Source organism: Schistocerca piceifrons, chromosome 5 (genome assembly GCF_021461385.2).
Source record: "Schistocerca piceifrons isolate TAMUIC-IGC-003096 chromosome 5, iqSchPice1.1, whole genome shotgun sequence".
In the NCBI taxonomy this organism is placed as follows: domain Eukaryota; kingdom Metazoa; phylum Arthropoda; class Insecta; order Orthoptera; family Acrididae; genus Schistocerca; species Schistocerca piceifrons.
In genome coordinates, this window is record NC_060142.1 from 409,882,917 (window position 1) to 409,908,525 (window position 25,609).

The following is a 25,609-nucleotide window of genomic DNA, read 5'->3' on the forward strand; positions in this document are numbered from 1 at the left end:
CGACAGTGTAAAAAGGTGCAAGATTTTCGAAATCCTTAGGAAAACATGCCTAAGCTATAGAAAAAGACAGGTAATACACAACATCTACAAGAACCAAGAGGGAACAATAAGAATGGAAGACCACGAACGAAGTGTTTGGATTAAAGAGGCTGTAAGACAGGGATGCAGTCTTTCTTCCGTACTGTTCAATCTGTACATCGCAGAAGTAATGACGAAAATGAAAGAAAGGTTCAGGAGTCGGATTAAAATTCAGGGTGAAATGACGTCAAAGGAAACATTCGCTGATGACATTGCTATTTTTCGTGAAAGTGAGGAAGGATTTCAGAGCCTGTTGAATGGAATGAACCGTCTAAAGAAACCAGACTATAGACTGAGAGTAAACCGAAAAATGGCAAAAGTAAAGAGGAGTAGCAGAAATGAGATTAGCGATCAACGTAACACCAAATTTGGGGACTACGAAGTAGATTAATGAAGGAAGTCTGCTACACTGGAAGCAAATTTACATATGACAGCTAGAGTAATAGTTAGAATTACATAAACAAGCTACCACAGGCAAAGAGGACATTCCTGTCCAAAATAAGTCTATTAGTACGAAACATCGGCATTAAGAAGAGAAAGAAATTTCTGAGAACGTACGTTTGTGGCATAGTATTGTGTGGAAGTGAATGACGAGCTTTCGGAAAGTTGGAAAAGAAGCGAATCGAGGCATTTTGGATGTAGCGTTGTGGAAGGATGCTAAAAATTAAGATGGACTGATAAAACAAGAAATGAGGAGGTATCTGCAATGTTTGGAAAACAATGACAAGGCGGTAGGCAGTATGACACAACATATTGAGTTCAGGCATCAAAGAGTAACTTGAATTGTACTTGAGAGAGGTGTACGGGGAAAAACTGTTTGGGAAGACAGAGTTTGAAATATAATCATAAAATTATTAAGGACGTTGGGAGCAATTCTACTATGCGATGAAGAGATTGACACAGGAGAAGAACTTGTGGTGGGTCACATCAAACCCGTCAGAAAAATTAATCTTCAATGAGTGACTCGAGCTGGATATGGCATTCATAAAGTAACTTTTGGATGCTCTTCTCCGCTGAACCGCGGCCATTATCAGCACGATTTCTCCTGAGTGAGTAATTTTTTGTCCGGTGTGCTTATTATTACACATTCAGAAATTCTTCTCATCAGTAGAAAGAGTTGTGAAGTAAATATGACTTCGGTTTGTGTTTCAGGCTAATTGTATCACCTATTACACTCTTTACACTACTGGTTAAGTTACATACTAAGGCTGAATAACAAATAGCGTAAGTCATTCTTTCTTCTTGTTTTATATTTATGAATCCGCTATTCTCATATTGTGACATTATTGACCACAAACCTCATAAGAGAATAAATGTTCTCTGAGGATGCTGCTTATATGGACGCAACATACAGCTACGGAAAAAAATCGCGGCACCAAGAAGATGCTGTGGAACATAAAAGGGAATTGGTGAGCGTTTTTCTTCATCCGAAACATAACGTCTATTCAATATTCACGCCAGTAGGTTAAGAGTAGCGCTAGTTGCGCCACTACGAGGATGCAAATCAGGTTTGCGTTTGTTACTTAAGAGATTGGACGTAGTGAATCGATGTTAGTCAAGAAAGCCTTTAAGACGACGAAGATGCGATTATCAGCATCTCACCGAGCCTGAACGAGAGCTCGTGTATGAGGGCTACGAGAAACTGGATTTTCCTTTCTTGATACTGCTGAAAGACATATCAGGAATGTAGTCACTGTACATAACAGCTAGCTGCGGTAGTCACGGTAAGGTGTGGTCGCGAGAAGACCGGGCTTCAGACGGCCATGTGGCACTACCGAGAGGGAAGACCGTATGGCTGGGGAGCATCGCATTGCGTCTGCAGCACCAATTGAAGTAGCAGTGGTCACCACAGTGACACAACGAACGGTTACAAATCGGTTACTTCAAGGACAGTTCAGAGTCACACGCCCTTTAGTGTGCATGCCACTGACCCCAAACCACCGCCATTTGCGACTTCAGTTGTGTCATTGACAGCTCATTGGAGAGGGGGCTGGAGGTCTGTTCCGTTTTCTGATGAAAGCCGGTTCTTCCTCGGTGCCATTCATGGCTATGTGTTGGTTAGGAGCGCAGATGAGCGCTTGCAACCAGTCTGTGTGAGGGCTGGGCACACTGGACCAACACCTTGAGTTATGGTCTGGGGTAAGATTTCGTATGACAGTAGGAGCACGCTTGCGGTTATTCCACGCACTCTGCTTGCAAATTTGTACGTAATTCTGCTGATTCGCCCTGTTGTGCCGCCATTCAGAATAAACGTTCCAGGGAGTGTTTCTAAACAGGATAACGCTCGCCCACATACCGCTGCTGTAATCCAACATTCTCTACAGAGTGTGGGGTCTTGGCCTGCTCGATCAACAGATCTCTCTCCAATCGACCACACACGGGACGTCATCGGACGACAACTCCAGCGTCATCCACAAACAGCATTAATCGCCGCTGTATTGACCGACGAAGTGCAACAGATGTGGAACTCCATTCCACAGACTGGCGTCTCTGTTGGTCGCTCTGACACACTCGTCCACTGGTTGGGGTGCTCAAAGGCGTGTGCCCGCTGGGTTCGTCGCCGCCTAACAGAAGACCATAAAGAGCAACGAAGACCATCTGTGCGGAGGTACTTGCACAATACGAGGTTGATCGTGACAATTTTTTGTCGAACATCATCGCATGCGATGAAACATGGTTTCATCACTTCGAACCGGAAACAAAACGGCAGTGCATGGAGTCACACCACCTCTCCTCTGAAGAAAAGTTCAAAGCTGAACCATCAGCCGGTAAAGTCAGAGCGATGGTCTCCTGGGACTCTGAAGGGGTTATTCTGTTTGATTTCATCTTTCGTGGTGTGACGATTAACTCTGTAGGGTGTTCTCCTGCCCTTGGGAAATTGAGGATACCACTTCAGCATGTTCGTCACCAAAATAATGCAAACGAACATCTATTTCTCCATGGAAACGCAAGACGTCGCAGAAGCCTGTGCACCTGAGAGGAGCTCACAAAACCTCATTGTCATTTCTCATCCACCCTACAGCCCGATATCGCACCTTCCTTCTTCCATCTGTTTCGTTCATACTCGGTGGGTTCCAGTACGTGGATAATAGGAAGGTTGAAATCTAGTGGGGATGATTTGAATGATGTGTCTGTGTGAAGCAATGATAGTCTATTCCTTCTCCAGAACCGATCATCAAGAGCTCTTATTTGTAAGAGCCAAAACCAGAGATATTAGTGACGTTGGACTCGACGTTTTAAGTCATCCGAAAGCTGTTATCTTGGGTTCATCTCGGAACTCCGGACGGGCCGGTCCATTTCAGAAAAGCTACTGTTCACAAACTGTTGCTTCACAGATGCTGCTTCATGACAGCGTGCCTTATTAAGCTGTTAGTTTATAATCGTTTAAAAACCATTCCTCCACTGTATGCAGTACACTATGCTGTAAAATGTGTTCATATTCTTCCGCATTTAGCGTTGTCTCAAGTGGAATAAGGGCACCACATCCTAGGCACGAAAAACACCCCATACTGGAACACCATCTCCTCCATACTTCACTGTTGGTACTACACATGATGGCAGGTAATGTTCTCCGGGCACTCGCCAAACCCAAACCCTTCCACTGGATTGGCACAGGGTATAGCGTTCTTCATCACTCGTTTCCGGTCATCCACTGTCGAGTGCCGTCGCTCTTAAAACCACCAGCGTCGCTTAGCACAACTACAAAAATATGTGTCTCTGAGGAGCTGTTGGATCGGTATATCGCATTCTTATTAACTCCGTTTGCACAGTCATTTTCCCAGTTGCTAGAATGCTGGATCATTTTGGTACTCACGAATGATTCCTTCTGCTGATTTCATGTTATTTCTTACAACACAGCCCCCTCATCCGCAATGCTTGACGGCTCTTGCCTCTTAGTGCATGATATGTGCCTGGTCTTCGTTCAGCTGTGATTGCTCCCTCGCGTTTCCACTTCACAATCACACCACCAACAGGCGACTTGGGCTGCTTTGGAAGAACTGAAATGACCCTGAGGGATTTGCCACTAAGGAGACAACCAATGACTAGTCGACGTGAGCGATGGCGCCTTTCTCGCAATGCATCGATATAACTATTCTTATGATCTTCGATTAACATGTTGCCATTGGAGCGCAGCGCCCTCTGCTGTGGCGGCTCCGGGCGTGGTGTCCTGTCTGTTGAGCAGTTTGAGCCGAGGAACGAAGCTGTAACGAACTTTCCTTGGGCTCTCTTCACTGGGGTGTTAGCGGGTGACAAATATTGGGGTCATGATACCCGGTGCAAGTTATTGAATATCGACGTGGTTTGTGCTTTGATTTATGAGAAGGGCGCCGAGCTGTCAGGGCAGTGTTCACTGTCATTTTGGTCTGTCTTCCTTCTGCTTGTTGGGTCGGACGCACGTGTCTCCATAGTTTTCGAAGGGTAATGTGATTCCAACATCTGCTAGACATTTTAGACTCATTCATTGGCTGATATCGTCTTATAATTTCTGTGTTAACCTTATGCATACGTGGCGCTTGTGAACCTTTGCGGGCTGGAGTGGCCGAGCAGTTCTAGGCGCTACGGTCTGGAACCGCGCGACCGCTACGGTCAGAGGTTCGAATCTTGCCTCGGACATGGATGTGTGTGATGCCCTTAGGTTAGTTAGCTTTAAGTAGTTCTAAGTTCTAGGGGACTGATGACCCTTCGATTCCCGGCGGGGTCAGGGATTTTCTCTGCCTCGTGATGACTGGGTGTTGTGTGATCTCCTTAGGTTAGTTAGGTTTAAGTCGTTCTAAGTTCTAGGGGACTGATGACCATAGATGTTAAGTCCCATAGTGCTCAGAGCCATTTGAACCATTTGAACTGATGACCTCAGAAGTTAAGTCCCATAGCGCTCAGAGCCATTTTGTGAACCTTTAGCCAGTGTAAAGCACCGTGTTCCAGTAGAAAGCTTATTTCGAAGGTTAGCAATGTGCATTAGTGTATGCGTTACCCGTTCCTGCCTACCTCCCATCAATTCTTCTGATTTTGAAAGTAAATTATTGGTCATGCGATTTTCAGTTGGAGGCGCAGTAAAATGTTTAGTATTACCAGTTACCACGGATATTTAATAGTTTATGTCAGAATGTGTGGTAATTTTGCAATTTTATTGACCTGTTTATAATTTGATTTTGTTGTTCTGGTTTCCTTGAAGCTAGTGCTAAAGGCCTGTACTGTGTAAGAAATTATATAGGGCGTCTTTTCTATTTAAGTGGCTCAGATAAATTTTAGTCTTCTTCAGGACGCATCTGTTTTCTCCGAACTGCTGTGGACTAATATGTATAGGGATGAGCTTTGAATGTCATGTGAGTGCCCTTGTGGCTGATTTGATGGTTTACTAAAACAGAAAATTTTCTGATATTACTATTTTATTGATGTAATTATTTTTTAAAAGTATTTGTAGAGGGTTTCTTAAATATTTTGGTTAACTTATTAAAAAAGCAGATAAGTTGTAATGGTCTTTTGTAAGAACTCAAATTAATTAATTCTATCCTAAGAAATATTTATTTGATGCACGACTGTCTGTGCGAATCCTAATTAATATTACCTGTGCTGCAGAAAACTTTTGTACTGCACTGCTGATACATGTTACCCACGAAGGGGCCCCATTTATGCTCCGTCAGCTTGCTTAGCCTCTTGTTTATGTCATTTGGAGTGCATTCACTTGACAGCTCTCGCCACCGTTGTCTGTCTTTGAATTGTTTCCTTCAACCGCAGACACACTACTTAATGTTCCTGTTCAAGTTAAGGTTATACTTGGCATAATTCTGAATTTGTATCTGTTAGCTTGTTGCCTTCACCTTAGCAAATTTTGGCGTGTGTTTGGATCCGTAACTATACCTTAATCTGTTATAACCTAATTAGGTTTGTGTTATTGGACATGTGTTAAATCTTCAGTTGATGTGTTCCTGTGTTTAAAATTATCTTGCCTAGATTTTAGAGTTAAATTGATTTTCATTGTTTTAAATATGGTGTCAGGTGCTTGCTAATCTATAAAATGCATGTTTGACCATCAGCTGCTTTTGGTTTAAACCCAAATATCAACTGGTTTCAGTTATGGACCATCTTCACGGATAAGGATTAAAATGCTTTAATCCACCATATGAAAATTGTCATTACTTAAATAATGTGTAGAGCATGTCATGAATATCAGTATACGACACAGGGCTTTTAGAAGCAATCATACTAAATGTACACAGAGCAGTACTGACGAGAGGATCATGACTTCTAATCTGTCAGGTTTAAATCATGTATTATTCTCACCATTTGGTAATTAAGGCCCTTCTGACCTATTCTGGTACTGCTGTTTAGATTTACGTCTGCCTTTATTACTGCTTTACCCTCATTACATCCTGTGACGTGTATAGGACATGTCTTGTCTTAAAGAATATGAAGTCATCTTGGGTTAAAGTTCATCTTAAATCTTCTGTAAATTATTGAAATTGGCTTTGAGTTTTAAGCGAGTCTCATTGCTTGGCCTTTTGATTAATTTAAAAAATAAAAATAAAAGTTTAGTTGGCTGATATGTGATTGGAACTGCGTAAAATAAAATTGTGTTGTACCTGTCAATGAAGTGTGTAAAATACCCATCGGTCCAGCCCTTCCCGGCTGATTTAAGAGATCGTAATTAACTCCATTTCACCACGTTCGAGTTCAGTGAGCTCTCCTGACCCTTTATTCTGTGCCATTGCTTCTGCACTGATAGCCGGCCGGTGTGCCCGAGCGGTTCTAGGCGCTTCAGTCCGGAACCGCGCTGCTGCTGCGGTCGCAGGTTCGAATCCTGCCTCGGGCATGGATGTGTGTGATGTCCTTAGGTTAGTTAGGTTTAAGTAGTTCTAAGTTCTAGGGAACTGATGACCTCAGATGTAATCCCATAGTGCTCAGAGCCATCTCCACTGATAACAAAATACACTGAGGTGGCAAAAGCTATGGGATGGCAATAAGCACATATAAAAATGGCACAGTATCGCGTACACAAGGTATAAAAGGGCTGAACGTTGGTGGAGCGCTCTTGTACTCAGGTGAGTCATGTCAAAACGTATCCGACTTGATTATGGCCGCACAACTGGAATTAAGACTTCGAACGCGGAATGGTAACGACTAGACGCATGAGGCATTCCGTGTCGGAAATCGTTACGGAATTCGATATTCAGAGATCCACAGCGTCCGAAAATACCAAATTTCTGGCAATAGCTCTCACCACGGTCAACGCAGTGGCCCACGGCCTTCACTTAACGACCGAGAGAAGAGCTTTTGTATGGAGCTGTCAGCGCTAACAGACAAGCAACACTACGTGAAATAACCGCACAAATCAATGTGGGACTTGCAACGAACCTATCCGTTACGACAGTTCTGCGAAATTTGGCGTTAATGGGCTATGGCAGCAGACGACCGGCGCGAGTGCCTTTGCTAACAGCACGACATCGTCTGCAGCGCTTCTCCTGGGCTCGTGTCCATATCGGTTGGATCCCAGACGACTAGAAAACCGTGGCCTGGTCAGATGAGTCCCGATTTCAGTTGGTGAGAGCTGATGGTCGGGGTCGAGTGCGACGCAGGCCCCACGAAGCTATGGACTCAAGTTGCCTACAAGCCACTGCACAAGCTGGTAGTCGCTCCATAATGGTATGGGCCGTGTTTACATGGAATGGACTGAGTCCTCTAGTCCAAATGAACCGATAATTGACTATAAACGCTTACGTTCGGATACTTCGAGATCATTTTCAGACATTCATAGACTTCATGTTCCCAAACAACTGTTTTACGTCACCAGGCTACAACTGTTCGCGACTGGTCTGATGAACATTCAGTACAATGATCTGGCCACCCAGATTGCCCGACATGAATACCATCGAATAATTGTTGTTGTTGTTGTGGTCTTCAATCCTGAGACTGGTTTGATGCAGCTCTCCATGCACCGAATAATTATGGAACGTAACTCAGAGATCAGTTCGTGCACAACACCCTGCACCGACAACAGTTTTGCAATAATTGACGTTCATAGGGGCAGCACGGCTGAAAATTTCTGCAGGGGACTTCCAGTGACCTTTCCAGTCCATGCCACGTCGAGTTGCTGCACTGCGCCGGGAAGGAAGAGGTCCGACACGATATTACGAGGTGTCCCATGAGTTTTGTCACCTCGGTGTCTCTTCTTACAGTGGTGGTTACACCTCTTGTGACATCTAGTGGACTATTGGGCATTACATAAGGGTGTCTGGACACTCTTCATTGGATTATGTAAGTTCACAGAAAAATTCTCTCCTCGGCTTTATTTTACATTGTTCGTTACGTCAGTGCTATTTAGATACCACATTTGGCCTACTTTTGCAATATTAATAATGAAAAAAAAAACTGAGTTGCTTAAAAATTGTAACTTTTGGTTTGTGAAGCGTCTGGGTAAATGAATGTGGAATTGGCTTGTAAGTAACATAACGGCTTGCATGTAGGTGACGTACCCTCCAGCCGGGGCGCATCTTGAGCATGCGCAGATTGCAGCGTAGCGCGATGCTGGAGGCGTTGGGGGCGGGCAGGACTTCGCAGTCTGCACCGCTGGTGTCGGCCAGGCGGAGGCCGCCCCACGCCGCCTCCGGGGGCTGCACGGCCGCCTCCAGCCGCACGCCGGCCACGTGTGCCGTGTCGTAGCCCGGCGTGTTCTCCACCGTCGCCAACAGCTCTACCGGGAGCGCCTCGCCCTGGCCCACTACGGACCTGCGGAAGGAGCGGCGTGCAGCGGTGTTACCTCACGTGCAGTATTTTACTTTGTCTTTCATCCGTCCTAGATTTCCAAACAAGACAGAAAGTAAAAGATAACAATAGATACAAATGATAATAAATTTATAGTTGTAATGAAACGCAACTAGCATCACTGACTAGCACAGATTACACTGCAAAGGTAAAGCACAACCGAGAATAAACTGTCAATCTAGATGTCAAAAGTATTTCACGAAAATATTATGTAAAAACAAAACTTATTTGATTATAACGATCTAGCTACAAATAGTCGACTTCTTCTCACTGATGCAATATGTGGCATCTATTTATGCATACTGACATTTATGTTCAATGTTTATAAAAGTAAGTAGACTCACCAGATATAACATCTACAGGTTTACTCTAGAATGGCGCTACAATCGAAGCAAACTTGTAGTAAAGAAGAAGCGTTTCTAATTAAACCATTTGCAGCTAACCTGGGATTACTCATTACGTGACATATTCTATGCTGCGGGCCTGGCAGAAAAGAAGATTTTGCCAAATACGTTAATCTTAGAAAAGGCATGTGAAAGCGTCTGTAGAAGTAAGGTTTGGAAACCACTAGAAAAGAAGGGTGTGGAAAAAGAGACAATAAGTAGAGTTGAGGATATGTACTTTAGAAGTTTGAATTGTGTGAAAGTGGGAAATGAAAATATGGATTCCTTCTGGCAAACATGTGGTATGAAACAGGGAAGTGTATTTTCAACTCTCCTCTTCATTGTGGTCTTGGATAAGATAATGACTAAGGTGGCAGGAAAAATTGGAGAAGAGAAGATGATCTCGGGAAACAGGGAGGTGGAATTCAGGAACAGCTGGACGTTTGGGAAGAAACTGTGAGATAGTATAGAGTGAAAATTACTGTAAAAAAATGTGAGATCCTGGTTACAACCAAAAAGAAAGATAGACCAACTAGCGGAATACGGAATACGGAGGTGAACAACTGAAGAAGGTGGAAGTGTCAAGTACTTAGTAATTGTGATAGAGGTAAATGGAAGAAATAAGAAGGATATATATATATATATATATATATATATATATATATATATATATATATATATATATATTGAAGTTACTGCATCACAATACTGATCTAAGAACCTGAAATATGGGTAATGAACGAAAGAGATGAAAGCTGGTAACAGGCGTGTGAAATGAAGTTCCTCGGAAGTAGAATAAGAGTAACAAGGAGAGATAGGATGAAGAATGTGAAAGGTAAGGGAAACAGTGAAAGAAGAACACTTACAGAGCAGAATAGAAACATCGAGGCTAAGATGGTATGGGCACTTAAAGAGAATGGGATACAAGAGGATTACCAAGAAGATACACGAAATGGAGACGTGAAGGAAACGCCCAAGAGAGAGACCAATGAGTAGATGGCTGAAAGGTGTGGAAGAGTGTGTTGAAAAAAGAGACAAGGACTGGATGAGAGTGAACACAGAAAGATGGTGGACTAGGTGGCGAGGCTTATGTTGCGAGCAGACTTAGCCTGGCGCTGGAAACTGTTCAGGATGATGACGATAATGTTAATGTTAGAATCGGGAACATTCCAATGTGTTGTCTGAATGTGAACTTCAATCAGCTTGTATTTAATGGGGTTCTAAAGGTGTTGCTCCACCATGAGGCCATCAAAAAGAAAAAAAAATTGTTATTGAAGGTACAGTCTTCCAAGTTATGTTCCTCTTCAATTTTTTCTTGCATAATCGATGTTTCAATCTCCCTGCTAGGATCTTCTATAGGATTTTCCGGTTCAAAGAACATTCTCAAACGCTAGTGTCACATTCACTTGTAAAATGGAGTTGTTTTGCGCTGGTTCCGGACAAGTGAATTTATTGCGTGAAATTTTTCCGGCTACTTTTAGTATCCCATCGTCACTGGAGAGGCGGCACCAAAATAGACAGAGAAAAATAAGGGGAATATTTACCAAAATATCATTGGATGCAGTAAAACTGCTAGAGTCGTGTCCAGAGCATGGGTTTTGCAAGGGATTGAGCGATTGGGAGGCGGAGGAGGAGGTGTTTAACGTCCCGTCGACAACGAGATCATTGGAGACGGAACACAAGCTCCGATTAGGAAAGGATGGAAAAGGAAATAGATAGAGCCTTTTCAAAGGACCCATCCCAGCATTTGCTTTAAGCGATTTAGAGAAATCACGGAAAACCTAAATCAGGATGACCGGGGGCGTATTTCAACCGCCGTCCTCCCTAATGTGCGTCCATTATGCTAACCATTGTGTTGTCCCGTTCGGTGAGCGACTGGGGTCCGTGCTAAAGCGAATTCATCTTGTTGATCGAAGTGACAGGGAGACTTGCTTGTCCGGACGAAATGCCATTGGTTGTGTATGTATAGCATAGAAGGATGATTAAGTGACTGCACTTCTCATAAAATTAATTTCTAAGTACACAAATGACTTCCCTAGCAGAGGTGCTTCCACTCCCGCAGCAAGTTCCTACTACAGTGACAGTGACTATTTGTCATCGTTCTGTCTGCTTAATGGGATCCTCGTACAGTTCTAAGACCAGCAGAGCTCTGCACCTAACTAACTTCATCCCAGAGACTCCAGCGTGCAACCCTGGCTGTGTCTTTTTGTAACTACTTCTTACTGACTCCAACGTCTAATTCCATAACTGACTGCTTACTGATTGCCTCTCCACACTCGGTCCTACAGCTTCTTCTCACTTTTCCCTTAGACTGCCTGTCCTGGACATGACGTAATGTTGAGCGGCTTCTCAGTCGCCTTATTGGCTACTCTGATGTGTTGTTCTTCAGATGTTCCTTAGAGGGCCAGTGGAGGCGTTGGGAGTCTTTCCCTGTATGTTCTCTCACTACGAATATGTTGTAGGCTCTTCAATGGCTTCTCTTAACGTACCCTCCCTCTCCCTCTCTCTCTCTCTTTCTCTCTCTCTCTCTCTATATCTCTCTCTCTGTATCTCTCTCTCTGGCAGCTCCCCGCCTTCCCCCCCCCCCCCCCCCCCCCGCCACCTACCTCAATTCTTATCCCTTTTTGTTAAGGACCTTGCTTCTTTAATTTTGTCACATTACTTATTTTGGTGTCGTCTAAGGCCTTTTCCTCATTAATTCTACCACATTACTTATTTCAGTAGCCCCCTTGTTCGTTCATGCCTCTGATCTGACCGTGTTAATTTCTATGCCTGCTTCTGTCAAGTTCATATCCAATCTACTCTTCTATCCCAAATTTATTTTATAATCTGATGTTACATGACACAAACTTTACAATACAGTATAAGATTTCTTGTACTGTCTGTTTCTTTCCACACTTTCCATTTAACGAGTCAAATGTCTAAATATGATTCAAGTGTTGATTTTTGTTTTCTTTTTTGAAAGTACGTCTACTGATGATAAAAAAATTCGATAATTTTTTTTATTGGGCAGCCACCTCAGTTTTGATGAGACTCAGGGATATTAGCAGTACTACAAAAGAATAATAGTTTTAAAAGAATAAGAAGAAAGAAAATGATATCTCTCAGGGGGCGTTGCCCCATTTAGAAATGAAACCTTGGTTTAAACGACGTTTGGTGAGATTCCTCTTTATGCCTGACGCATTTCATTTTCAAGGAGATGTAGATGATTGATTTGTTACAGTTACAGGAGAAAAACATGTGTGATCACCACAGTACGACACTCCTCGCTTTCGAATACAGACTGCCTCAGTATTTCATAATGATCTACCTAACGGACGCAGAACTTGCGCTCGACGATACGATCTGGTTGATTGATTTGAAGAGAAATAACCCCTGTATTATTATCGTATTTCATCAAGTTATTCATTTTCATCAATACACATCCATAGAAACATAGACACGCCCCACCTTGTAAAAGCGCAGTTCAGTGATCTGATGTTCCCCGGTTGAACATCTGGTTGTGTAGTAGAAGCACGGTGAAAGTCCGAAAAGAGCTGCCCGTACTATGATAAAAGCTGGAAAACTTCGATAATCCGCTAATGCAATCATAGTTCGAGAGAGCACTGAATAACGGCCTGCGGTGTCCGTTCGAGAACACCGTGTAGGAGGTTTTTTTAAGGTGTCTCGAAACTAAATTCCTCCATCCCTGTACAAATATTTCATATGGTACTTGTTGTTGACACTACTGACTCGTTCAGAACAAACTGTACCATTTATTCTGTGAACAACAGGCGTAAAACTGAATTACACATCAATAACACTTCCTTCATCAGAGTGTCCTCTGTTAACGACGTTTAATTTTCAATAGGCTACCAGCAGAACTGAAAATCTACCTGATAAACTCCAAATCTTCAGACGTAAGCAGTGGTAGTGACACATTCCTTCTATTCTGTGAAGGAACTCTTCGCAGTAGTTAGGAACTTTCCTCTGTAACCTTTTTGTTTGCTCACAACAAGTTAAATATGAACATGGGAATTACAGCCTTTCAGTGTCATTCACACCAACAAAAACCGTTTCTATCCCTTTACCTTTGCTGATTCCACATTTACTTCTGCACATTACAAATTTTATAATTCCCTGCAAGTCGGCTTCAAATTCATAGAGCACATTCGGAAACTATCAATCAGAAAAATCCCATCGCGGTCCAACCTGGTCACTCCTACGCATCTGCCAGCACACATCTCCTTCTCCTCTCCTCCATCCACTGCACAAGCTTTCTCAAGATAGCGTCTGGTTTCTGATCAAAAAATGCGTACAGAAATTTATCATTCTTATCGGTTGTAGTTCAAGCTTTCTTCTTCTCTCCACAAATCTACTCACAGCTGCCTCCTTCTCAGTGTCCCATTCCACATCTCTAACTTCCACTCGACAACTAAAAACCTTTGCAATGTTACTAAAAAACGCCCAGCAGGCTCTTGTTGGGTGTACTTGTATTATAAGGACGGTAAAAAGGTTTCTGATCGAAGGCCGTACAGTCCAGAATCGGTATTCCATATGGGATAATCGCCGTGAGCATTGATGCAATCATCCTACCGACGCACCAGCTTCAAAACATCCGTTTGATAAAACACTGTGTCCTGCTGTGTGAAGAAATATCCGTAACCAGCTGCTGCACATTCTCGTCCGACAGGTATCGTCGATCCTTTAAGGCCTTTTTTAAGGGAACGAAGACGTGATAACAGCATGAGGAGGGATTAGGGCTATAGGGTAGGTGCTTGAGTGTTTCCCAATTGAGTTGGTGTAAGTTCTGCATTACGACATTGGGGAGATGGGGAGGTGCGTTACCATGAAGAATGAGAAGAGACAGAAGCAGTGGGGATGAATGAATGAATGAGGTAGCGGAGGATAGAGAGAGCAAGAGGAAGAAGTGACAGTGAGAGGAGACAGAAGTAGTAGGACAGAATGAAGAACACGGTGGCTGTGAGACAGGACACGGTGACAGCTAGAGCGAGACACAAAGAGATAATCACAATGCGTTGGGCTGAATGAATGAGTGAGAATGGGGAAGTGGGAGTGGATGGGTACGAGCGACTTAGAGTGATGGACCAGTGGGTGTGAGCGAGTTAGAATTAGGAAAAATGGAAATGAGCGTTTGGCGTCATTGGCCGGGAGGTCCCTTACGGGGCAGGTCCAGCCGCCTTGGTGCAGGTCTTATTACATTCGACCCCACATTGAGCGACCTGCGCGCCGGATGGGATGAAATGATGATGAAGACAACACAACAACCAGTCCCTGAGCGGAGAAAATCCCCGACCTAGTCGGGAATCGAACCCGGGTCCGTGAGGACAGCAGCCCGTCACGCTTACCATTCAGCTATCTGGGTGGACCAGAATTAGGAGAGCTTGTGTGAGCGAGAGGTGAGTTGCTTGTTAAGAAGAGCGCGAGTAAGTTCGCATGCCGTAATTTTTGCGAGAATTCTTAAATGTGGTGAGGAAGGTAGAAGGAGGCAGCTGATATACCACTTATCACTCACACTTTTAAACAGGACCATTCTCACCCTTTCTGTGCTCCATAAGGAGCATTTTCCCGCTGGTTCATAATTCTATGATTTTTTTCTAGAATGACTTATTACTGTTTTCTCCATTTGTTTCTTATCAAATATTCCGTCTTAGTTAGCCTTCCCATTCTATTCATCAGTTCTTCGAAGCTTTCGTTATTACCAGTGACAAGCACTATGTTTCATGCGTAGTTGTCTGTTGCTTTTTACCTTTGATTCCTGTTTTAAATTGTGTAAATTCGTTGGTTGCTTCTTTGACATACATGTTAAACGACACTGATAAAAGGTTCAACTCTGTATTTCACGTTTCTTAACAAGAAATTAGCTTTCAACACCTTGTCGCACGATCCAACCAACGGTGTCTTCCAACAGATATGATGGCTGGCCCATTCATATTCTCCATTCTTCAGTGGTTGTCTATGGATGTTTGTCCTTCGGCAGCCAACAAAAGATTAACAGCACGTTGGTCCCGTTTAGAGGCATTTGATAATAACGTCGCCATAGTTCAAGTCTCCGCATATACCGCACCCACGTAGCGCTACTTTGCATATACTGCGGTGACGCCCTCAAACGCAAACTTTTTGATACGCCCCTTATATTTCTCTTTCCAGTGATTAATAAGTGGGCACTCATCCCTTCGCTTACACTTACCAGGAGCAGCAACTATTCATTCATCTGCAGTGCACAGCCAACCCCTCGTGAACATCACCATATTCATCAACAGTTTTTACATATTTTTAACTCTTTCTTTTTAACATCATTCAATTTCCCAAACCAGTCCGGTATGTTTTAAGAACTGTGTAGACCAAATAGTGTCTTTGTGGCAGCTGACTTCCGGCCCCACAGTGGGAACCGAAAGGGAAACTGCTCTTGAAGCAGAATCCAAGCTTAGCCGAGCGGTCTAAGGCGCTGTAGTCATGGACTGTGCGGCTGGTCCCGGCGGAGGTTCGAGTCCTCCTTCGGGCATGGGTGTGTGTGTTTGTCCTTAGGATAATTTAGGTTAAATAGTGTGTAAGCTTAGGGACTGATGACCTTAGCAGTTAAGTCCCATAAAATTTCACACACATTTTGTTTTTTGCAGATCCAAGCATCTTCATCAAGATGACCCAAAGACTAAGGGGTATATAATGTTCGAACACGGTTCTGACTTCCTTACGTTAAAATTGCTAATACGCAAACTGCGTTCGAATAACTGAAGAAAAGATGGGTTTTAAGCAACCCAGAATTGACCGGACCAGAAATTAAATTGCTCGTGCTTTGGCTTTTGCGTTATATAGATGATATTTCGCACTTGTTAACAAATGAAATCTTTCAGACCTTATAAATGCTGACTATACGCATGGACATCGCCAAACGGACTATAGAGAAATAAAATTGACGACGTATCACGGAAAAAACGTCCGGACATCAAGAACGTTACAAGGTGCAGACTGCAATTGAGACCATCAGTTACTTGTATCCAGGGTTCAGATGAAGTTGGATAACCTAAAAACATCATGCAAGCCGCTAAGTACGAGACTGAAAACAAAGGGTGAACCAAAAGTCCCTTAATGTTTGAAAATTTAATTACTTCACGGAATAATGCAGGTTAAGATGTAAAAACTGACACACATGCTTTAAATGACAAGGGATTTTATTGAAACCAAAAGAAAAGTGCACAAAATGACAAACAGCTGGCGCTTCATATGATACAAAGCAATAATTAGTATAACAATTAATTCGTAGGAAAGACGATGATATTTATAACAAATGCTCAACATGTCGGCCCGTCAGTCATCAACAATACCTTTAGTCAAGGGACAATGTTGTGAACAACACAGTAGAGCATATCAGTAGGTATGGTGAGAAAATGCCGCCGGGTGCTGTCTTTTAGCATCATTTATTAGGTCGGGCGGTCGCGGTAGACTTGCGACTTCAGGTAACCCCGCAATCAATAATCGCACGGTTTGAGGTCTAGAGACATGCGAGGCCAAGCATAACAGAAGTGGTGGCTCAGCACGCGATCGCCACCAAACGATGTAGACAAGAGATATTTCACATGGTTAGCAATATAGGGTGGAGCGCCATCTGCATAAAAGTCGTACCTTCCAGGTGTATATCAGCCAGGCCGGGGATGACGCGATTCCGTAACATGTTGGCGTACCTCGCACAAGTCACGCTGACGTTTGGAAAAGCGGCACGCCACATTTTCTCGAAGAAAAAGGGACCAATCACGACTGATGTAACAGATCCACACCACACCGTGACTTTCCCATTATACAGTGGGGTTCCCACGACAATACTAGGATTTTCGGTAGTCAAAATTCTGCAGTTGTGGGAGTTGACAGATCCTCAGAATGTAAAATGGATTTCATTGGTCCAGCACCACCTGTTGGCCGGTTTTTGCCCTCGGTTTTAGTTTCAGTAAAACCCCATGACAATGCAGGCACGTGTGTCAGTTTTTACCGCTCTACCTGCATTATTCCGTGAATTAATGAGTTTTCAAATTATAATGGATTACAGGGTCACCCTGTATTTTAGAAAATTACGCTGTAGAGAAAACGGACAGGTTCAAATTACATGGTTATGTCGACAGCGATGTAAACGAGTTATGGGAAAACATTAAAACAACAAGTAAAATATCGGCTGACATAATCATTCGTGCAGACGAAAAGCGAATCGGAACACCATGGCTGTCAGAAAAGCCACTGATACTGGTGGGAAAGAAGATGCAAGAGGGGTTCGCAGTGCGATCACAAGGCACAATGACGAATTCCAAAACCAAGCTAGAAAAGACAAATAGAAATATCCCCCCCCCCCCAAAAAAATGTGCAGTAACAGAAAAACAATAAAAATGGGTAAGAAAGGACATGGTCAAACAGATCAAATGCCTAAGCAAAACATTCCAGCTTGCTATGCGCTTGGTAGAAGGGAATAACAGTGAGATGCCAGTTAAAAGGAATGATGTTCTTAGAAGATGCGTAGAGCTTGCGGAAAACTTATACAAAATAATAAATGTATGAAAGACAATCACGAGACAATGTGGTATAGCAGGAAACCCAAGTATAAAAGAGGAGGTTAGACGTGCCCTAAAAGAAATTGTAGGAAGAAGAACTCTAGGGTTTGATGGCCTCCAAACAAAGATTATAAAAAATGCAGAAAATTAAGCAACTGAAAAATTGTACCAAAAATTGGTCTACCTGTATGTGGCATAAAGACTGGAAAAAAAATTTACGTACCAACCCTGAAGAAAGGGAAGCCAGAAAAGTGCGAAAATTACAGAACAATATCTTTTATATCAACTGATAATAAGATTTTCTTGAAAATCATCTAGAACCGACTGAAACCATATTTGGACCCAGAGTTGCCAGGGGAACAAGCAGGGTTCAGAGATGGTAGAATGACAAGTGACCCAGTGAAGAATGTGTGATGAATCATGGAAAAAGCTAGATAACATAAAAGACCTCAGCAAAGCATTTTACTGTGTAAGTTATGCTAAACTCAGGCAAGTACTGGGCTTTTCGAGATATCAGATCACCTTACACAACTGTTCATAAACCTATAAAATAACCAAGAAGCAACAGCAAAAAAGCAGGAATATACAGAAGATTTCGAGATAGGAAAAGAAGCCAGACAGGGACGCAATATATCTCCGTTTCCTTCCAGTTTGTGTGGTGAATGCCTAATGAGAACTGCAGATCTAACAGATATAGAAACTGGAATAAAGATTAGAGTGAGTTTAATCAATAATCTTTGACAGATGACACAACACTTATAGCATGCAGTGAAAATGACATTAAGGGTGTTTTCCGGTCTCGGAGCCTTATTTTATGCTCATATTCACCTTTTTTCTGCAAAGGAATATTTTTTCGTCCAAACCATTATCAACAAACGCAAGTACATATCTTAAATACTATGTAAACAATTTTTGGCCTATAAATTGATGAACCTTGGCAACAAAAAGCGCCGGCCAAAATACCTGTGCGCGGATTGCGTAGCTAAACGGTTCGCACGACTGAGGGCGAACTATAGGTCTGCAAACAGAATTAAACATACGTGGATTATCAGAATTAAATTCTCTATGGCGTGAACTTCGAAAATCAAATTTCTGAAGTGCATTTCAAAACGGCGGCCACTTGAAAAAGTGGGTACTGAAAATCGATCTACACTCCTGGAAATTGAAATAAGAACACCGTTAATTCATTGTCCCAGGAAGGGGAAACTTTATTGACACATTCCTGGGGTCAGATACATCACATGATCACACTGACAGAACCACAGGCACATAGACACAGACAACAGAGCATGCACAATGTCGGCGCTAGTACAGTGTATATCCACCTTTCGCAGCAATGCAGGCTGCTATTCTCCCATGGAGACGATCGTAGAGATGCTGGATGTAGTCCTGTGGAATGGCTTGCCATGCCATTTCCACCTGGCGCCTCAGTTGGACCAGCGTTCGTGCTGGACGTGCAGACCGCGTGAGACGATGCTTCATCCAGTCCCAAACATGCTCAATGGGGGACAGATCCGGAGATCTTGCTGGCCAGGGTAGTTGACTTACACCTTCTAGGGCACGTTGGGTGGCACGGGATACATGCGGACGTGCATTGTCCTGTTGGAACAGCAAGTTCCCTTGCCGGTCTAGGAATGGTAGAACGATTGGTTCGATGACGGTTTGGATGTACCGTGCACTATTCAGTGTCCCCTCGACGATCACCAGTGGTGTACGGCCAGTGTAGGAGATCGCTCCCCACACCATGATGCCGGGTGTTGGCCCTGTGTGCCTCGGTCGTATGCAGTCCTGATTGTGGCGCTCACCTGCACGGCGCCAAACACACATACGACCATTATTGGCACCAAGGCAGAAGCGACTCTCATCGCTGAAGACGACACGTCTCCATTCGTCCCTCCATTCACGCCTGTCGCGACACCACTGGAGGCGGGCTGCACGATGTTGGGGCGTGAGCGGAAGACGGCCTAACGGTGTGCGGGACCGTAGCCCAGCTTCATGGAGACGGTTGCGAATGGTCCTCGCCGATACCCCAGGAGTAACAGTGTCCCTAATTTGCTGGGAAGTGGCGGTGCGGTCCCCTACGGCACTGCGTAGGATCCTACGGTCTTGGCGTGCATCCGTGCGTCGCTGCGGTCCGGTCCCAGGTCGACGGGCACGTGCACCTTTCGCCGACCACTGGCGACAACATCGATGTACTGTGGAGACCTCACGCCCCACGTGTTGAGCAATTCGGCGGTACGTCCACCCAGCCTCCCGCATGCCCACTATACGCCCTCGCTCAAAGTCCGTCAACTGCACATACGGTTCACGTCCACGCTGTCGCGGCATGCTACCAGTGTTAAAGACTGCGATGGAGCTCCGTATGCCACGGCAAACTGGCTGACACTGACGGCGGCGATGCACAAATGCTGCGCAGCTAGCGCCATTCGACGGCCAACACCGCGGTTCCTGGTGTGTCCGCTGTGCCGTGCGTGTGATCATTGCTTGTACAGCCCTCTCGCAGTGTCCGGAGCAAGTATGGTGGGTCTGACACACCGGTGTCAATGTGTTCTTTTTTCCATTTCCAGGAGTGTATTTTGTTGCCTTTAAGAAAATAACAAACATTATGAAAGTATCAATTGATTTTTGAGGTTCACGCCAAAATTACAAGTCATCCAATTTTACCGAGTCATTTTTTTTAATCATGCAAACCAGTTAAACAAACGCTGTCTCGAGTAATGCGGACTTAAAGGTTTGAGTTCGAGTTTTAGGTATATAACTTCAAAATCTTTCAACTTACCATTACTTTGTTATTTCTGGGTCATACAGTAAATCTTCCTCTTGAATTCGAAGACCCCATTTTCTAAAGCGCGAGTGTCTCTAGGCCTTATTCTAACGTTGACGCCGCTCTGGAAGGAGCACCGGTCCGAACGCTTGAGGCGTTTCTCTTCCCTTTCCACGACGAATGAGCAAACCGTAGCTCTGATAACGATCTCCTTGACTCCCATGTTATGCAGGACACCCTTCAATCCGTCATTAAAGATGACGCACGCCCGATTTTTAGAAATTTGGGCGACTTTTGCACCAGAAAACATGTTTTGGAGCGTAAGTTCAAACAAATGAATTCAGTGCTTCATTGTTATTCTCCGTACAGGCTCCTAGGCATCTCTCGATCAAATTAATGTCTGTCAGATGTTTGTATACATCAGCGATAGCTTAAATAACTTAACTCCTTAATGGTGGCTTATACTCGAAAGTATCCAGTGTCCCATTCATTTCAGTTTGCTGCGAATTGTCATTCGTTGAACACCTGTTATAATGTGTTGCCATGACCGCTTCTTTCATGCCACTTTTTTGGAAAGCATATATTTGAGACATTTTGTGGGCAAGTACACCTATATTGATATGTTGTTCAACCTACAACGCTACAATAACTTCTTGCCGCGCGGGATTAGCCGAGCGGTTTAAGGCGCTGCAGTCATGGACTGTGCGGCTGGTCCCGGCGGTGGTTCGAGTCCTCCCTCGGGCATGGGTGTGTGTGTTTGTCCTTAGGATAATTTATGTTAAGTAGTGTGTAAGTTTAGGGACTGATGACCTTAGCAGTTAAGTACCGTAAGATTTCACACATTTTTTTTTTACAATAACTTCACAGAGAAGGAGATATCGATCCGACTCGCATTCAGCCTTAGCATCGAGAGGGCATGTGCATGCTTCCATTGAAATATGATTTTCAGATATAAAGAATAATTTTCCGACAACATCCCTTCGATCACATGTACTTAAGATTGTAAAGAGTCAAAATAAAATAAACAATTTTTTGAAACCTCTTGACCGGAAAACCCCCTTAAGTATGTTGGAAAAACATGAAAATAGTGTGAAAAATTTAACCTAGGACTAAATTAGAGGACATAAAAATTCCGACAAAATGAATGAAGATGGAGAAATCGTTGATGAAGTTGAAAAATATAGATGTACATATATAAAATTTACGATAGCAAAAAGCAACTGCTGCACTGAGGAAATGAGAAGGCTACAACGTGGAAAGGGTGCAACGATTAAATTACGCAAGTAGCTAATGGAAAGGAAACTGCAACTTCTAACAACCCTACCACATCAAAGGTCAGCGTTTAATAACGATTGTGGTGTTGCTCACGCTGCTAAATACTGCATTTTCGGGCACAACTAAGTTATTATGTGGCAGGTGTCATTAGAGCACAGTTAATAAAGTCATTTCATGTAATAATAAAAAAACTAGGCACTCATCTTTTTGTGTTTCCCCCGCTGGCCTCGTCGTAAAATCATGGCTCAATCGTTGAAAATGTAGGTGGTTATGATTCCAAGCTCGGATGCAAAGAGGCCTAGGTTTTATTCTGCTATATTCAAAAGTTATGTAGATGCGCTTCACAAACCATCCTTGAAGGTTACACTTTTTCTGGACAGTGGTGATGGAAAAGAATAATCAGCACTCCGAAATTAAGTTACACTTCCTTTTAATTGCTTTTATTGCAATATCACGTAAACACAAAACATCACTTCACAATACGAAACATACTTGAAAACATCTCTCTCACAGTCACTGTTAAAGTTCACATTTTGTAAGCGGACTACGTTATGCGTCTTTCCAACATGACGTCCAATACTTGACTTTCTCAAGGTCCGACTCTCTAACAACTCAACAACTAACTCGCTTACGCTCCCAAAAATCAGAGTTACAAGTACGTCAAAGATCATAATGACAAAAGAAAGAATACACATAAGAATAATATCATTGCAATATAAACATATCGATGTATCAAAAGTGAAATCAAATCTGAACGTTGTTTCAGAAATATGTTAAGTAGTTAACAGAAATACAGTAGAATATTACTGGTATCGAGAAGTTCAGGTGAGGTACCATAATGGTTACGTAATTCAAGTACCATTACAAACTACTGACCAAAATACAGATCACAAACTGTCAGCTCCCGCATAGTTTTGTGCGGATATGACTCGCAGAGACTGAAAGAAGTAAATCAGAAAAAAATCGATTCTCTTTAGTGTGGATTTGGAAAAGGGTCCTGAGGATTACAAGGTGTGAAAAAAAGTAACAAATAAGTCCTGGCAAATTAAACGAAAAACATCACTGCGGACCAATGGAAATAAGGTACATTAGGCATAACATGAGGGCTAAAGATTCACTAGAAAAAACTGTAACGCTTGGAAAGGCAGAAGTCAAGGATTAGAGGAAAACCAAGTAGAAGGTGGGTAGATGACATCAAAGAAAGCACCGGAAAGATCCTGGGAGGATTGAAGGCTGAAGCAACGTCGAGAAGTGCGCGGTAGTCGAAGACGACTTGTTGCATCGTAAAAACGGATGTACAGTAGTATGTGATACAGGGAGTGACTCACGGCTGCCAGGAGGCGTCCACGGAGAGGCGCAGATCGGACTCGCAGCGTGCCTCGTTCCGGCAGCCCGTGTTGAACGGGATGAGCACCGAGCCGCCCACGCTACGCTGCGGGTCCGCCACCGGGCAGTCGCCGCAGAACGCGCCGTCTGCAACAGCGAGAGGCCTCCTTCAGCCCTCATACCTCGGACGTCATTCTGCAGTCCAAAAGTACCGATGTAGTCAGGCAGCAGCAGCCGGCAGAAGCAACAAAGGGGAAGTAACCGATTTTGTGACATTTTACGAGTTCCTAACCAGGAGCGAACTGTATAATTTCATCTGTGTGCTTCAGTTGTTTAGTTTCTCGAGTTTCTACGTGTTAATTGAACGTTCAATAGACACAGTTCTCGTGTTTTCGTTTGTGTCGGAAAATAAACCGATTTTGTGACGTATTACAAGTTTCTAATAACGAGCGATTTATTTAGGGTCTCCTGTGCGCTTTGGTGGTTTAGTTTTTCTGTCTCTGCATATTATGTTACTTTATTAGACTCACTTCTTGCGTTTTCGTCAGTGTATACAGTACAGTTTCATAGCACATGTCGATAGTTCTTTGTTTGTGTAGTGTAGTTTTCCACGTTCTTTAGTATAGATAGGGACTGTGTGACTGCTGTGTGCAGATGCTCTCGGCTCCAGGCTGCGATGGCTTCGGTTACACTGCTTGAGGCTGCAGTGGATAGGTATCACGGTTATAACCCAGCCGTGTGGATCCAACGGACGTCCAGCACTACCCACGACTCCGCCGATCGGCCTGCACCGGTGGCCACGTGCAGTAGCTCCTTACTCAACAAGCATATACAACCACTCGCTCAAAGAAATATGCGTACCCAACGACTGGAAAGTTACACAGGTCACACCAACATTCAAGAAAGGCAACAGGAGTAATCTACTAAATTACAGGCCCTTATCATTAACGGCGATATGCAGCAGGATTTTGCAACATATGTTGTGTTCGAACATTACGAATTACCTTGAAGAGAACGGTCTATGGACACACAGTAAACACGGACCTAGAAAACATAGTTCTTGTGAAACATAACTAGCTCTTTTTTCGCACGAATTGTCCAGTGTTATTGACAAGCAATTTCAAATTTATTCAGTATTTCTAGATTTCCACAAGGCTTTCAACAGTGTACTTCGCTACTTCGCAAGCGGCTTGTAATTAAATTTCATGCTTACGGAATATCGTCTTTTAGTCGAGTGGATACATGATTTTTTGTCAGAGAGATCACAGTTGGTAGTAACTGACGGAAAGTCATCGACTAAAACATAAGAAATTTCTGGAGTCGCCCAAGGTACTGTTACAGGCTCTCTGCTGTTCTTTAACTGTACAAACGATTTAGGACCAATCCGAGCAGCCGTCATAGGTTGTCTATAGATGACACTGTCGTTTACCATGCAGTAAAGTCATAAGAAGATCAAAAAAATTCCAAACGATTTAGAAAAGATATCTATATGGTGCGAAAATTGGAAATTGTCCCTAAATAACGGTAATTGTGATGCCATCCACATGAGTGTTGAAAGAAATCGGTTAAATTTCAGGTACACGATAAATCAATCAAATCCTAAGACCGTAAATTTATCTTCATGCCTAGGAATTACAATTACTAACACTTTAAATTTGAAAGAAACATAGAAAATGCTGTGGGGAAGGCGAACCAGAGACTGTGTTTTATTGACAGAACATTATAAGATGCTACAGATCTGCTAACGATAGTGCCTACACTACGCTTATCTGTCCTCTTTTGGAGTACCGCTGCGCGGTGTGGTATTCTTACCAGGCACGATTAACGAAGTACACCGAGAAAGTCCAAAGTAGAGCAGCATGTTTTGTACTATCGAGAAATAGGAGAGAGAGTATCATGGACATGGTACGGATTTGGGGTGGACATGATTAAAACAAAGACGTTTCTCGTTGCGCCGCGATTTTCTCACGAAATTTCAGTCATCAACTTCCTCGTCGGAATGCGAAAATATTTTGTTAACGCCGACCTACAGAGGGAGAAAAGATCGTCATAATAAAATAACGGAAATCGGAGCTCGCACCGAAAGATATAAGTGTTCGTTTCTTCAGCATGCTGCTCGAGAGTGGAGTAATAGATGTTTATTGTGAAGGTGGTTCGATGAGTCACCTGCCAGAACTGGATTTGCAGAGTATCCATGTAGATGTAGATGTAGATGTAGATATAAACCAGTCAGTGTGGCGAGCTACAACCGTTCATAATAGTCTCCACAGAAATACACTCCTGGTACTAATAAAAGTAACACGAACAAGGAATCACACACATTTGGTTTGCAGATGTATGCAAGTGTTATATCCTTTGCAGATAGACCGTGTAAAACATTTGAAGTGAGCATGTGCATCGGGCAAAAATTATGCCCCGATCAAAATAACAAAATGGCTGAGGATCGAGCGTGGGAGGGGGAGAATGTTGGCGGTCCACGTTTGTCTGCG

At 43.3% G+C, this 25,609-nt stretch overlaps 1 protein-coding gene across 1 annotated transcript in view; it reads right to left on the minus strand.

The window, feature by feature from the left end:
• The window catches only part of LOC124799036, a 198,208-nt gene extending 174,894 nt beyond the window's left edge, over positions 1 to 23,314 (minus strand). Inside the window, exons 1-4 of the mRNA XM_047262573.1 lie at positions 23,303 to 23,314; positions 23,123 to 23,226; positions 18,719 to 18,773; positions 8,550 to 8,687 (exon numbers count right to left, since the gene is read on the minus strand). Coding sequence (XP_047118529.1) covers positions 8,550 to 8,687; positions 18,719 to 18,773; positions 23,123 to 23,226; positions 23,303 to 23,314 — 309 coding nt within the window. The remainder of the gene's footprint in view (positions 1 to 8,549; positions 8,688 to 18,718; positions 18,774 to 23,122; positions 23,227 to 23,302) is intronic.
• Positions 23,315 to 25,609: the final 2,295 nt, after the last annotated feature.